We start from the raw sequence: 15365 nt of genomic DNA on the forward strand, positions 1-15365 counted from the left end.
GTTGACAGGCAGGAGATTTGGGATTAATAAGTACAGGAGGGTGGTAGAGGAGCAGAGAAAACGGAGAGGTGTTAATGGAGACAAAGCAGTTGCTTTTACACACTGCAGTGCAAGATCTGATGCAGCAGTGGAAAAATTAATGCCATCCAATCAAAACACTGTATGACCTAAATGCTGCTAGGTGAGACAAACGCAACAATAGGGAGGAAAACCATTGAACCAAGAGCAAGGAAATTTGAAAGTAAAGAAATCTATCCAAGAACGTTAGGAGCAGACTAAATCCCACTCTGTGTACTATTTTATTCAAAATAGGTTGCTAAAGCTGTCTGTAGATGAGACCCGAAAAAGCTTATTTCCTGTCATAGGTAGGGAGCAATATTAAGATCTCATCCAAAGTAGTGTGGCTAGTTGAAATTATACAAGTATATATAGGAAAGCTTATAGATGAAAAAACAATTCTGTTCACTGTTTACCCTTTAAGTTTAATAAGAGAGACCAAATTCAATATGTCTACACATAGAGAGATGAGAGGAGGTAGCAGCAATAAGGGGTTTTCAGTGTTACACACTATAGGAGACAAAAATGGAGTTTAAAAATACTTTGTACATTAATACATAAAGTACATGTTTCATCCTGCATCATTGCCTGGATTTCATCAGGGCTTTGAAATAAACTCCTAAATATTAAGTTGATTTCTCCAAATTGCAGTACACTCATAGTAAAATAAAATGTAAGTCTTCCTGGTAACTGTATCTTGCTTATGCCACAAATTAGAGTATGGCTCTACCTTCCAGTGTAATAATGAAAAAGATAATCCAAATCAATCTTCCTTGAATTGTTGTATACCACATCAACTTAATTATAGGCTATTGAATAAGCCCAAATCCAGTCAGCTTTCAAAGAATTTTGACCACTGGTTACCGGGGGCTCTCATTTTGGCTAGTTGTCTTCAAGAAGAAAATAAAGAACTGGAATTTGAATAAGACCAGATAAGATTCAACACGTGCTTTTGAGCACTGTGGCTACCATTTTCAGCACTGAAAAATGTTATACACACCATTAAGTTGCAACAAGGCTTGTGTATCGGTTAAACAGAGGTTGAGTAATGCACCACATTATGGATATGTGGATTTAACCAAAATGATGTAGGGAATGTGTGAGCAGGGCATACATAAATCTGTAGATGCCAATTTAAGGCTTTCCCCTTTGGTCTTAGCAAAATAAAAAAGTCAGGGAAGTTGTGCCTCTGTATTGACCTTAGATGTTGAACTAAAGCCATTTGAGTTTTCCTCTTCCAATTAGTTCACTAATTAGAACTTCATGCAGTTTACCAGCAGGTGGAACTTGATGTTGAGTCTCGCCTCTTAACTGACCTTGCTAAACTCGATGGTATGATTTAATTTAGCTTCATGCTATTTAGCCTGGCGTCTCCTGTATCTATATTTCAGAGAATCATGCCTAACCTATTCAAAGGTTTCAACTATGTTGTTGCCTTCCAAAATAACATACTAATGTTCACCAAAACAGAGGGTGAACATGCCCCAGTGGTGGAAAAAAATGTATCCATTCTAGAGAATAGTGTTAGGAGGGACACATTTATTTTTTAAATCCAATGAGTTTGAGTACATCAGACATGTTCTATCTCAGCAGGATGTTAGACCTAGGCCATGTCCAGTCATCAGTATTAGTAATGCACCACCTCCCAAATACAGAGGCCATTTATGCTCATTTTGGTGACTTTGTGAGCTCTTCTCAAATGTTTTGAAATACTTCACTAGAATATTTCAGAATAATACTTAGGAAGAGGCCGAGTTTGTATGCCCTGAGCAACTGCAAACCAGTGCTGATCTCATCAATAATGGATTTTCCATTGCTCCGCCACTACAGCCATACTTAGTAGGCCGTATCATGTATGCATTTGAATATGTTGATGCCAGTGGTTACGGGCTTGGTCCTCTGCTTTCACAAGTTTATGGAGTGAATGACATAACCCATGTTTTTGCATCCAGAATGTTGAGAGATGTTGTATGAAGATAGTCTGTCACTAAAGAAGAGGTTTTACCTTGTCTTTGTGGAAGAAGATTGTTATCGTATCTCTGGTCAAGAATGTTCATATTAAGGACTCATCACTGACCTCTAATTAACATTTTAAGTGGGGACAAAGTCAAAAACTAAATTTTTAGGTTACCTATGCTTTCAACTGAGTAGACTGCAATTTTACGGTGTTCCATATTGCTGGTGGAAGGAATGAGATTTTTTTTATCCAGACATCCTTTGGGCAATGTTCAAGAACTGAATCAAAGTTACGATGAAGTAGAAAAGACTATCACTGCGAGGGTCAACGACTCTTTGGTCTTCAGTGACAAAACGGTTTTGCATTCGGAGTTGGTGAAGTATAGTGTGTTGAAAGAGGTCATAACGTTTGTCTGTGAACTGAAGGGTGGCCCAGAAAAAACACATTTAATTGTGGTCTGCTGATTAGTTTTCATTTAAAAATGTGGTGTTGGTCAGGGGAAATAATCTCATACTACCAGTATTCTTTAGGCAAAGAATTATTGATGTCTGTAGCCTTTTACCTGGGTGAGAAGAACTGGACCTACTTCTCTTGAACCAATAACCCCATAGTGACACCAAGGGCTAGTTGTCTGCCTCTTGACTTGAGCCCCAGGTAGAGAAGGCTCCAATAAACTTGTTCCTGCACCTGGCACCTGGACTCTGTCATCTGTGAGTCTACCCTGCCAAGTGGTGCCACCCCAGTCCTGGACCATTGGAAGTGGGCCTAAGGTGCTCCGCCAGCCTCTGTGAATCCAGCTATACCTAGGCTGTGCAATCCTGAGCAGAACTGCACATTGCTGCTGCTGCATGGATCAGAATCGCTGCAAAGACCTGCATCACATTGCAGCCCATCGCCGCATTGGAACAGCTGCTGCACAACGCATCGTCAGCACAGGCCCTCACATCCCTTGTCGTGGTAACCTCAACGATGACACCAGACTCTCCATCGCAACCTCGCAGCTCCTATGAAACGAGCATTGCTGTGACTGCCCGACGCATGCCCGACCCTGGACTGTGCATTGCGCAACAGGACCTCTCACCGCAGCCTCACCTCAACTCCGAACCAAGGCATTGCTTTCTCTGTGTTACGGATATTCAGCATGGATCCTTGCAACACTCCGCAAACCAGGACTGAAAGTACTTTGTTCAGGGAGCCTAACTGGATCTCTCTTGCCATACCTACGCTCCATCACGGTCGACCTGAACTTGTGACATTGTCCTGGTCCGGTGCAACCAGATATCCTCAGTTGGCGCTTTCCTCCTTTTGGCCCTATTTTTACTAAAATATTTCAAATTGAATATCTCCAGTTCTACTGATTGGATTTTTGTCATTTTGGTCTTATGTATGATGAATACTCTGTTTTTCTAAATCAGTTGTGGGTTCCTTTTGTTTTGTGTTTTCACTGTATTACTGTTTCAAGTGTTGCACAAATCCTTTACATTGCCTCTGAGTTAAATTTGACTGTTCTGTGCCACCCTACCTGAGGTTGGGGCACAAGTTAATTTAGGGTTTTCTTGTGACTTCATCCTGAGGAGAATTGTGGGTGCTGTTTGAAGGGTTTTGCCCTCCTCAACAAGTAGCCCAATTTCGTACAGTCATATATTATTGTTCACTTAGAAATGTGTAGAAAAGCATCGTGCTGATTTGCAAATTTGCACGTGAAGCTGGGTGGATGTGGAAAAGGGCCAGAATCTTGTCTGTATCTGAGAAAATGCGGGGGGTAACATGTGTGTAATATGTCTCACTAAGGTATTAATCCAGTTCTCATCCAGTTGTTATTCCAGTTTACGAAGCATGTATATCCCCACTGCGTCCCGATTTACTTTAAGGTCACCACCATCACCAAATCAAGTATGTTAACTAGATTTGTCTTGCATAATGACACCCTTGTGCAGTCATGCAGCTGTGCAACCTGGAGCCCGCGTGATTTAAAACTGTCTATCCTGTATCGCCAGGGGTCGCAGCTGCGATCACTGGCTTGCCTTTTGGGACCCCTGGCACTGCCTTTGCGACCCTTTGCTTCAGAGGTGGCAAATTCAGTGCCAGGAACGGAAGGCAGCTCATCCTTATGTACCTCAGATGGAGCTTCGCTCTCTTTGTTTTCTGGCAATTTTGTATTACACTTATAGTGAATAATAAAATATTATTCGCTATTAGTGTAATAAAAATGTGAAAATGCCCTTCCATGGCAGCTAAGTGGAAATGCTTCTAAATGTATGTTGTGTGCGTGCTTGCGGGTGAGAGTGTGTTTATGTGACAGAGTGTGTGTATGTGTAAGCATGTGTCTGTGAGTGAAAGTGGAGGTCAATTTCACTTCTAATACTCCTGGCATTTTATTGAATTGACGTCCATGTATGGTGGTTGTGTTAATTTCCCCTTGTCCGCCTGGTTTTACAGATTGGCAGTGGTTATAGGTGGCTTGTAACTCCCGATTCGGGCGCTAATGAGAGCTACCAGCAGAATCAACAATTACGAGATTTTCTGAAACACTACGACACCCAAGCTTTTCACCCACATATTTCACATGCTGAAGCAGGGGAAATGCGGTTGGAGGAAAGTGGCATAAGAATGAGTGATAACATGCCAGACTCAGTGGAGGAGTCAATCCTTGTTTTATTCCTCATTTCTCAGGGGCATACTCCGAATGTGCAAGTTCTCCCGTTTCCATAACTGCTGATCCAATACTTCCAGATGTGGGAATATGAGTTTAGGCCACACCTCGCAATGATCCCTGTGTGTGCTTGGCTCCGATCTGCCTTTAACTATCCATTCAGAGCGATGTTGATTATGCTGTCACCTCACTGGCTCTGCTCACTTTAGCATCCACGTTTGTATCTTATCTCATTTGACCCCATGGGGCATATTTATACTTGTTTTGCACAGAATTTACGTAATTTTTTTTACACAAATTTGGTGCAAAACTAACTCCATATTTATATTTTGGCGCTAGACCCGTCTAGCGCCACATTTATGGAGTTAAAGTAATTTTTTGGACGTGGAAACCTACTTTGCGTCAATGAGATGCAAAGTAGGCATTCCCGTGCAAAAAAGTACCCTATGGCCTTAGCGCCATATTTATCCCCCGTGCTAAAATTATGCACGGGGTTGTAGGAGGGGTCATATAATGGTGCAAAGCTTGCTTTGCACCATTATTTAACACCTTGGTCAGGGCAGGCGTTAGGGGACCTGTGGGCCTATTTCCATGGTGGAGCACCATGGAATGAGCCCACAGGTGCCCTCCCCAGGGACACCACCACCCACACTAGAGGGACAGCAGAGGATGGGGGACCCCATCCCAGGTAAGTATAGGTATGTATTTTTTATGGTTTTTTTAAAGTGCCATTGGGGGCCTTGAACTGGGCTCCCCTATATGGCACTGGGTGCAGTGGGCATGCCCAGGGGACCCTGGTCCCCTGTGCTGGCCATTGGGGTGGTGGGCATGACTCCTGTCTTTTCTAAGACAGGAGTCATGTGGTATGGATGGTTTTGCATCAGAAAATGACACTATGCTGGTTAGAGTCTTTTTTTTTTTTACTCTAACCTGCCTAGCGTACTTTTTTGGTGCAAAACCTGCTTCTTCCATACCGCCAGCCCCTTCTGGCTAACGTCATTTTTTTTTTTTTTTTTTTTACGCTAGCCTACACTTTGCACCGGCTTGCTCCATTCCATAAATTTGGTGCCCGGCTGGTGCTCAGTAATTGTACAAGCCAGTGCTAAACTTTTTGGTGCAAAACTGCGTTGGTACAGTTGTGCACCAAAAAGTATAAATCAGGGCCCATATGCCTAAGCCACCTACCGCTTTTCAGTCTTCATTAGGTGTTCACATATATTTGTTTGTCAACATCCGTGATGCAGACAGGTAAATCAGCCATCCCACTAGAAAGTGCCTCATTTGTATTTACTCACATATGGAACCAATATGCTGGAAATATGAATTTTTCATGGATGGCGAGGTTAATTTTGGCTAATCATGTACTGCACTGAAATTTGAGCATGTTGTCATGAAACACGTTTTCACAGGTCAGATGTCTGTGTGTCATGCCCTGTAACAGTAAGCCATCCACCATAGTTGGCTGACCTCTGCTCCCCAACCCCCTCTCCTACCCCCGTCCCTGGGCCGAAGTGGTAGATGTTCATCATAGTATAATGTGTGTGGAATTATAATGGTGATGCTTGTAAGGCAGAGAGATCTCAGAAAAACTGTCTACAGCTTTGTACATCACTGTCATTTACATGTTTTGGAGATAAATGAATTTGGGTTTATAAGCTGTAGGTGAAACCACGCACCTGTACTGAGTGGCTTTATCAAATTGTTATTGTTTTGTAGGAACTGAAAAAAGCTGAAACTGTTGGGCGCACCTTAATGTCACCGGCCATAGCAGGCAAGGATTTTGTCAAATCGGAGGGAATATTGATCTTTGAACCTGGTCAAACGAATGTTGCTCTCGATGTCAGGCTCACTCCGGACACGGCCTCTCTAAATCCATTTCCCAAACGTCTTCAGGTTATACTTACTGATCCTACTGGAGGTGCCAAAATCGATTACCTTTACCGGATTGCCAACATAACCATCGTCTCTGACACTGCATCCCAGGCAGTCTGGGGCTTAATTGACCAACTGTACCAACCCCTGGATGAAGACATTTTGAACAGGGTTCTTGAAAATGTAGTAACCAAAGTGGCCACTGAAAAAACCGAAGAACAGCTCAGTGCTCTGATTAATATCATGGATAAGGTAAGTTAGTAAACCAAAAACCCCACTGCCTTCCTAGGAAGTTGAGTAATGTATCTGTATGGTCATTTTGAGCTTTAAATAGTTGTATTTCATTTTTATGTTTTTCCACACAAATGCCTAAACAGCTTGCCTAAAATGACAGGTCAACAACGGGGAAGTCTTTCGTTTTATTAGTCCAAAACATGTGAATAAATATGAGAGCCAGCTGTAAAATGATTGCCTTTGAATGTTAAAATGTAATAATTGATGTGACTTTGAATCTATATTAAAAGGCTATTTCTAGGTTTGACTTAATGAATGCTCATAGCCTATGGTATAGTAAGAGGGTTTTTTGAATAATAATGCCTTTGTTGCTGTTGTGCAGCATCTGCTGTCAGTGGCGATAACAATTTAGGATCCTTTAATAAAAAAACGTGTTGTGAAATTCCCAATTTTGCCGAGACCTTCGTCCTCTCCCTGCACACCTAAAATCCATAGTGCATGCTACCCTAGACAAAATTATACCAATTAGCCCATCCCTTCTTTGAATCATGGAACTCGAAAATGACTTAATGGTCATATTCAAGGTTGTTAAGATATATGCATTCTTTGACAGAATGCAGAGGGGCGCGAAAGTAGTGGCCACTTACTTTAACAAGTCCAGTTTAGTAGTTATCATTCTAAAGTGGACATGCCTGTACATTTATTTTCTGTCCTTCCATTCTACAGCTGCGTGGTGGCCAATGTAATGTATGCCATATTGGCCAAGTTGTGAGTTTTAAGTCACAGACCTTTATGGTCGGGGACTTGTAATTTTGACTTTAACGTTATGGCTATAGTCTGGAAAATCTGATGTTGGGCATCAACCCAGGGGCAACTGAAGGCATGTCATATATCATGTTGCCACTTGAAAGCTGTGTAGATGTGCGTACGTACCCATACGTGAGTTGTGCGTGTACATCATTGTGACAGTGTGCTGTCTATGCCCATGGCTGTCTGTACACATCAGGTCTTTTTAAAAATAGTGTCAATCTTCAAATGTGATCAGGACTGAAAAAAATCAAGTAAGTATATTTCTGAAACCTCTGAAGCCTTGTTCTTAAGTTCTCACATCAGAGCAGTGTAGCATATCTACTCCTAATATTCAGGTCAGGCGTTAGCCAAGACCTTTTAATTTTACTAAAACTATATGTGCAATATACCTAAAGGGGTTTTCAGCAGGCTCTATTCATAGATTGCTCTTTTTTGTGTCATTCACATTTCGCTTGAACCCACTAAAGCATAAAGCATGGGGTAATGGGTCAGCCTACTTCAGTCACTGGCTGATTTAACTTTGAGTCACTGTATTTAGTCCTTTCTCCAAGTAGTTCCACACAGTACCAATGTTTTTTGTTTTTACGTTATTATTACTTAAGCCTTTGTTTGTGGAGCCTGATGTGATCGCAGGAGCTTTCTACCAGATGAGAGCACAGGGCACATTCCAGCTTTATCAGTTCCTGTCTCCTGCCTGTGCTCTGTCCTTAGAACCCTTCTCTCGTTCTTTCTTTCTTTCTTTCTTCCTTTCTTTCTTTCTTTCTTTCTTTCTTTCTTTCTTTCTTTATGGCCCTGCTGCATACCACATTGTACAACTGCTGTATATCTCTCTAATGCATGCAGTCCTAGGTTGCAGTGTTGTGCACCATGGAGTGCTCCTCTGCTGCACAGGGACCATCACTCTCCAAATACTAAACTCCCAGTGCTCCCATAATTTACAACACAAAGGTCTCTCCAGTTACGAAATGGGCACTGCTCACCTCTGTGGTGTTGGGCCTTGGGCAATAGGCCAGCAAATGCGGGAGGACCACAGAACACTCAGACGTGTAGTTGCGAGTCTGTGCAGACATGTGACTAACCAAACTGCCACGCCCATGTGATTTTATTGGTAGTGCGCCCAGCGCACTGGAATAGACCAAAACTGCACACAGGTGGGCGAGGACAACTAGACTGCCCACAAGGTGTGTATTGGGTTGTGCAACATTACAACCTCATGCACAACCCCCTCCCCAATTTCAATGAAAATAAGTAAGCAAAGAAATAAATAAAACAGATTCTTTGTAAGCATGGCAGCAAACACCATATATATATGGCAAGCATGTTACCAGGTAATAGACAGCATGTCCGTCTGCTAAAAACAGCTTACTATTTCCTGGGGGCCTCACAACAGAAAATTCTTCAAGCGGGTGGAACTCTCTGGATTGTCTCTTAGATGGTATCTCAGATAGACACTTCGGCCGGATTACATTGGGGGAGCTGATGTCGCCACTGAGGTGTCTTCAGCGCGCCTATCTTTAGCACTTGGACTTGGCCTTGACTCCTCTGGACTGTCAGAGCCCCTTGCCGGATCGTCTCAAGGAGTGAGGAAGTCACCCAGGCATCAGTCGCTGGTTCCTCGGGGGAACGTGTGGGGGATATGGCTTGCTCTTTGATCACTCCCTGGGCTCTCTTACTGATAATTTATGGGTGCTCTCTTCATCCCATTGATGAGTGATGACCATGGTGCCCCGTCAACTGACAACAACCCAGGGGTGACATTTGAAGGGTACTCAGAACTTGCTTCCGGGATATCAGCGAAAACATCAAATTCAGTCACAATACGGAGATTACATGGACCAGCCACCACCTGGTACATTTAGCCATAAGCAGCAGACCGGAGCCACCCAACGCACCCCCACCTCTGCCACTCTGCAGATGGAGAAAAGTCACAGGGACCCAATGTACCACTGGCCTGTAAATGGATCATTAAATGTGCAAACAAAATTGCCCCCATAAAGAGTTCTGCCCCCAAATGATCCAGCAGTCCCGCAAGATGGTTCACCCCCAAACTACACACACTCAAGAGAATGCAAAAGTCTGAAAGGATGGTGGCATTTTAGCAGGGACCCCACAGCCCGGACCACCTTCAAAGATGTGCTGAACAAATATCATTGTATTCGCCACCTCAAAGAAGCAAAAAAGATCGTCCTACTCAGCCTCATCAAGGAAAGCACCAACTGCCCAAAGGAGCTCTTCAGGATCGTCAAAGAGTTGTACTGCCCAGCAGCCTCTGAAAACACAATCCAACCCACTCAGGCCCTCTGCGACTCACTAGTCAACTACTTCCTAGCCTCACTAGCACCACGCACACCCTCATCGAAGTCAGAAAAACTCAAGACATGGCTATTCGAGGAGTAGCACAGCCGCACAGCGACAGCCATAGGTGCCTCGATACCCCTAAGCTGATAGCCTGCGCTTTACAAATACAATTATTGATTGATGTTTAAAGACCGAGCTCTTCGACTGGTGCTGACTCGATTGTTGGTCTTTCTCCTGCTGAGAAAAACTTAATCATTGGCAGAGGTGCTGAGTTTCCACCTAGGGTGGAGCGGAATAATGTCAGTGACCAATTGTCACATGCTGGCATGTCTGGTGCTTGGCCTGTGGTAGAATGTGGGTTTGTCGATACTCTTGAAGGAATCCATGTTTAGCCTTTTCCATGGGTTGTAGGTCAGCATAAGCCATGTGGATCACCTTGTTCAGTGAACGTATGAAAAGTTCTACTTCTCCATTGGCTTGTGTTCAGCAGGGCATTATCTTTCTGTGTTTGATACTCCATGATCAGAGACAGTGAGCAAATTCTTTGCTTTGAAAAGGATTCCATTATCTATTTTTAACTTTTTCATCAAATCATGTGTGGCTATCATTTTCTCCATCTGTGTGATGACATCTGACGCTGCGTGGAAACCCACAAGTTCAACTTCAGGATAGTTGCTGTAACCGTCTATCAGGGCTAGGGTGTAGCACCCATCCAGGAGATTACCAAAGCGCAGGCTGACACACCCCCAGGGCTGTTGGGGACCTGGTTTGGTGAGTACTGGGGCTGGTGCTTCAGAGGATCCTGACACCTGACACCACTGGCAGGATCTTACTGCTGCCTCGTCCATTTCGTCCATGTGGGAGAACCAGGCTTTAGTTCTGAGTTCAATTAGGCTGTGGGGTATTATTAGGCAGGGTCCTCTTGGTACACACTCTTTTGAACCTGTAGCGAGTTTGTGGTTAACATTTAACGGAATTTTAGAGTTTTTTTTTGCCTCTAGGGTCTTTAGGATATGTGTGCCTTCAGCGTGTGCCATCTGCCTGATTGAATTGCTGCAATGACCAGTTGTAGGCACTCGTACGCTTCAGTAGCAGGCAATATGGTGTCAAAAGACAATGGGAGTGGTGTGGATCTCTCAGCAATATAGCAGACGTATTCCTCAGTCTCTTCCGCTTCTTCAGCTTTCTTTTGAGTAGCGGCTCAGAGTGTCAGGAGAGGTAGTCCACTGGGTTGTTTGCACCTGGCAAATATTCCACTTTGCAATTGTACTCTTATAGCTAAAGCATACACTTCTTGATGCAGGGTGATGGCTTGGATACGAAACCTTGAAAAAGGGGTACTAGGGGATTGTGGTCGGTTCTGACAAAAAACAGGTGTCAATAGACGTATAAGTGGCAGTGCCTGCAGCCCCAATGTGTAACAATGGCCTCCTTCTCGATTTGAGGGTACCTCTGTTCTGTTTCTGTGAGTGATCTGCTGGCATACTCCAGGGGAGCCCTTTCACTCTGTGGCTGTTGTTGCGTAAGGCTAGTCCTTTGGGCCTTGCATTAACTGCAATAGTTGTCATTTTCAGGGGGTCGAAGTATGAAAGGGTAGTGTCAGCTGAAAGGGCTTACTTGGTCTGCTGGAATGCCTCTTCTTGTGTATTCCGTCATGTCAAGGGGGTGTTGGCCTTCATGAGGTCCTGGAGTGGTTGATTAAGACCAGTGATGTCGGGTATGAATCGCTCACAATCATTTACCATACCAAGGAAACTTCAGACTTCGAACACGCTAGTGGGTGCAGGGGCCTCTTGTACATTGCACACTTTCTCTGGGTCTGGTCCTACTCTGTCGGCTGAAAAGGGATATCTGAAAAAATTGATTTTTTGTTTCAGGAATTTGCACTTTTCTTGGTGGAGGGACAATCTGGAGTCTGAGGTTCTTTGGAGGACTCCCTGCAGGTGTTCATGAGACTCCCTCATGGATTTGGCCAAGATCAGGAATGTTGTCACTGATATTGATGACTCCTGGTAAGCCACTGAGCATTTCTTGGGATGATGTTATGGAAGACTTCGGCTGCGTTGGATATTCCAAAGTTGAGGCAATTAAATTTTCTTAAACCGACTTGGTTTGAAAATGTTGTTATATACCTGGAGTTGGAGTGAAGTGGCAACTAGTGGTATCCTAAGCGGAGGTTGATATTTGAGAACCACTTTGCTCCGTTGAGCTTTCCCAGATTGTCATCAGGGTTAGATGGCATTTTCGCTTGATTTTGAGATTAGGGAGCTTCATGTCCACACAAATGCAAACTTCCCTGGGGTGTTTCTGCTTCTTGGCTTCTACAATTGGTGATACCCCCAGTGTCGGGCTGTTCATCTTTTCTTAAGAAGAAGAATCGGTTTCTAAAAACCAATAAAGAAATTTGAATCACATAACAAAAAAATAATAAAACCATTTTTTGCATCATTGCACTTACAGCCAGATAGCATTTCTATCTGAAAAAGATAAACGTCATCTTGTTAAATTACATTAATATTCCCTACTATTGGTATAAAAATTTAGCAGTGCTAAGTACAGAAGTTAGCCATCCATAAAGTGCATCTATATAAGAAATATACAATCACATTTATGAGAATTATACAATCACATTTAAGAGTTAAAAAAATAGTCTCAAATTACAATTCAAATGGGCCATTGCATAATAATCCTTGGTAACTAACCTGAAATGCAAATATCATATATTCAAAACTGTGGCAGTCTGTAAAAATTCACGCTGATGCCAAAATTTCATCAAATAGCAACTGACCACAAACACAATCAATTCTGAAGTATTCATTTTCAGGGTCTTGTAAGCCACAAGATACCAAGTTATTCCAAGATTTATGCAAAGGGACAGATCCATTTCCGTCTATGGCTTACATATACCGGACAAAAAAAAAACTGAATATGCTCTTCTGTCTCCGGATCATCCCCACTAGCTGAACAAAGATCAAAAACTGAGTTTGAATCATGCTTCCTACCAGAAGTATTGTCCAGGTAGGACTCAAAGGACGGATAGGTTTTGAATTCTAGAAATTGGCTAGTTAATTGCCCTTTTGTTCTGCAAGTAAGAACTTGCTCATGAACGAAAATCCAGTACTGAGATTTCACAATATCAACATCAGCTTTACCGATGGTAGTAGGCTCATCCCTTAGTCGTTGTAGACAAAGTTTCTGAAATCAGTTGAGAAAATATTTAAGCCTAGGTACCCGAAGAGTATTGAGCATATTAGCCAGTTTCTTCAAAGAGTCCCCATATTCCTGTAATTCAGGTCTGACTCTAGGATGGACCCAATGCCTCAAAGGTTTTGATGCAACCAAACTTGAGAACTGCTTAGTGCCCAAATCATAAAAAACGTGGTGTTAAGGGGGTACTAGTTGGACATGTAAGGAGCTGCTTCTGAAAGCAATTTTCAGCAGTAGCTATTTCACAACTATCTGCAAACCCCCAAACCTCGGCCAGTCCAGTGCTGTGGACTTTCACACAGTATATTTCTAGGGCTGGGGACAGCCAGTGAGAGAGAGGTGTCTTGTGTAGCTGCAGAAGAGCCTGGGATCCATGTTGAATAAGAAGTGCACTCTTATTGAGTTGGGAATCTCACCTAAGCTTATCTGAGACTCTGTCCCCTCAAATTGTCAATACAATTAGCTCTCTCCAGAAATTCTTCCCTGGCTTTCACACTATAATTTTTCATGCACCTCAAACCAAACACCATATGTTTTGTTTTTGCTGCATTTAGTTCCAGGCCTCTTGATTTGCAAAAACCCATAAAGTTATTAACTAAGACCTGCAATCCATTGGTGTTTTGGATATTAAAAGAAAGCCATCTGAGAAGAGCAGAATGCGGATCGTCTTGTTATTTAATGCAGGCGAATCATTCTGGCACTCCAGAACTACCTGTACTGTATCATTGATATGAAGGGCAAACAAGGGGTCCAGAAGTTCCCCCTTACTATCTCACCGGACCTGGGCATAGTTCTTAGTATGCAGCTAAGCTATTAAAATGACCAGGTTTTCGCGAACACTCATTTTTAACAGACCTCTCCACTGGTTTTCACTTGGAACAAGATCGAAGGTTGCCCTAAGATCGACAAAAGCCACATACAGCTTTTGCTTCAATAGCAATACATATTTCCACTAAGGAGTAGCTAGCCGAAAGACCTGATCTGGGTGCTGGTATTACATTGAAAGCCCATTTAAAGTGGAGACAGAACTTGCCTTTCCTCAGCCCTTAGTAAATGTTTATCAAGGACTTGCATGGCAAAGATTTTCTGCAGATTATCAATAAGGCTGATAGGTCTATAGTTGGCAGGTGTGCAAGGATTACCTTTTTTATAAACCAGGATGACCTCATCTCCCCTCCAGGAATCTAGTATCTACCCCCGCTGATATTGTATTGGAAACAAGACTGACATAACTTTCCCAAATTAGGGGTTCGGTTTTATAGGGTTTTACAGAGGTTGTCCAGTATTTTATCAGGGTCTGTAGCCTTTTCAGGCTTGAGAAGGGAAATTGCATTTATGGTATCCTCTAGAGTAAAGAACACTGGTTCAGTTACCTCTGCATCCCTTACTGCCCTGTCATTGCTTAGCAATGGCAACCCAGGGCCAAGGGATAGACTATTTGCAAAATCGGACTCTTCTTGAGAATATAATTTACAGAAGTGATTTACCCAGCGCTCCGGTTGAATATGAAGATGAAATGATCTGGATCTATCATTACTTCATGCGACACTTATCACAAAAAGGATATGTTGTCCTTCAGTTTAACAGCGAGAGTCATGTCCTGTCAGATTGTATCATTCCAGGTTTCCTTTGCCTTTTTAAGGGCAAGTTTATAATTCCTCCTGGCTTCAGTTGTCTCTGTCTGTGAGCAACTTTTAGCCGCCGCTCTCAATCGTACTTTAGCTACTTCCAATCCAAGTCAACCATTTAACCTCCTTAGCAGGGTTAGATTTTTCGGGACTGATTTCTTTATGAAAGATACCTTGCAGCAGAGGAAAGAATGATTTAGGTATTGGAATGGCTGTACAGGAAACATTTTCAAACTCAGCTAAGATGCTCACATACAAATAGTATATCTCAGCATGTAGTTTTCGATTAGACATGACATGTGGCCAGGCAACCCTCCTATTGTTACTAGCTAATAATGGCTCAGGGACAGGCATAGATCTAATAGGTTTAGTCCCGCTTAGGGCATCACCAGAAAGAAACAGAAGCAGAGAGTTGTGGTCACTATCTAGACAAATATCAACTCTAACCTAACATCTAAAAGAACATAATTATGTTTGTGTAAAAGCCACGTTTAAAAGTGGGCGTCCTGGGAGAGTCTGAGTAGATCCAGTCATTGCAGGCTCTTGTGTTCTGGCCCACAACTACAGAGGTCAACTGCAGGGCTAAACGTGTACTATTATATTTTTATTTTTCCCTCTAACTGGGAAATGTTCCACTGTTCATCTTCAA

At 42.8% G+C, this 15365-nt stretch overlaps 1 protein-coding gene across 1 annotated transcript in view; it reads left to right on the top strand.

The window, feature by feature from the left end:
• The window catches only part of ADGRV1 (adhesion G protein-coupled receptor V1), a 2003619-nt gene that overhangs the window by 1234885 nt on the left and 753369 nt on the right, over window positions 1-15365 (top strand). Inside the window, exon 78 of the mRNA XM_069225272.1 lies at window positions 6384-6791. Within this exon, the coding sequence (XP_069081373.1) occupies window positions 6384-6791 (408 nt within the window). The remainder of the gene's footprint in view (window positions 1-6383; window positions 6792-15365) is intronic.

The sequence above is a fragment of the Pleurodeles waltl genome, chromosome 1_1 (assembly GCF_031143425.1).
Source record: "Pleurodeles waltl isolate 20211129_DDA chromosome 1_1, aPleWal1.hap1.20221129, whole genome shotgun sequence".
Taxonomy (NCBI): domain Eukaryota; kingdom Metazoa; phylum Chordata; class Amphibia; order Caudata; family Salamandridae; genus Pleurodeles; species Pleurodeles waltl.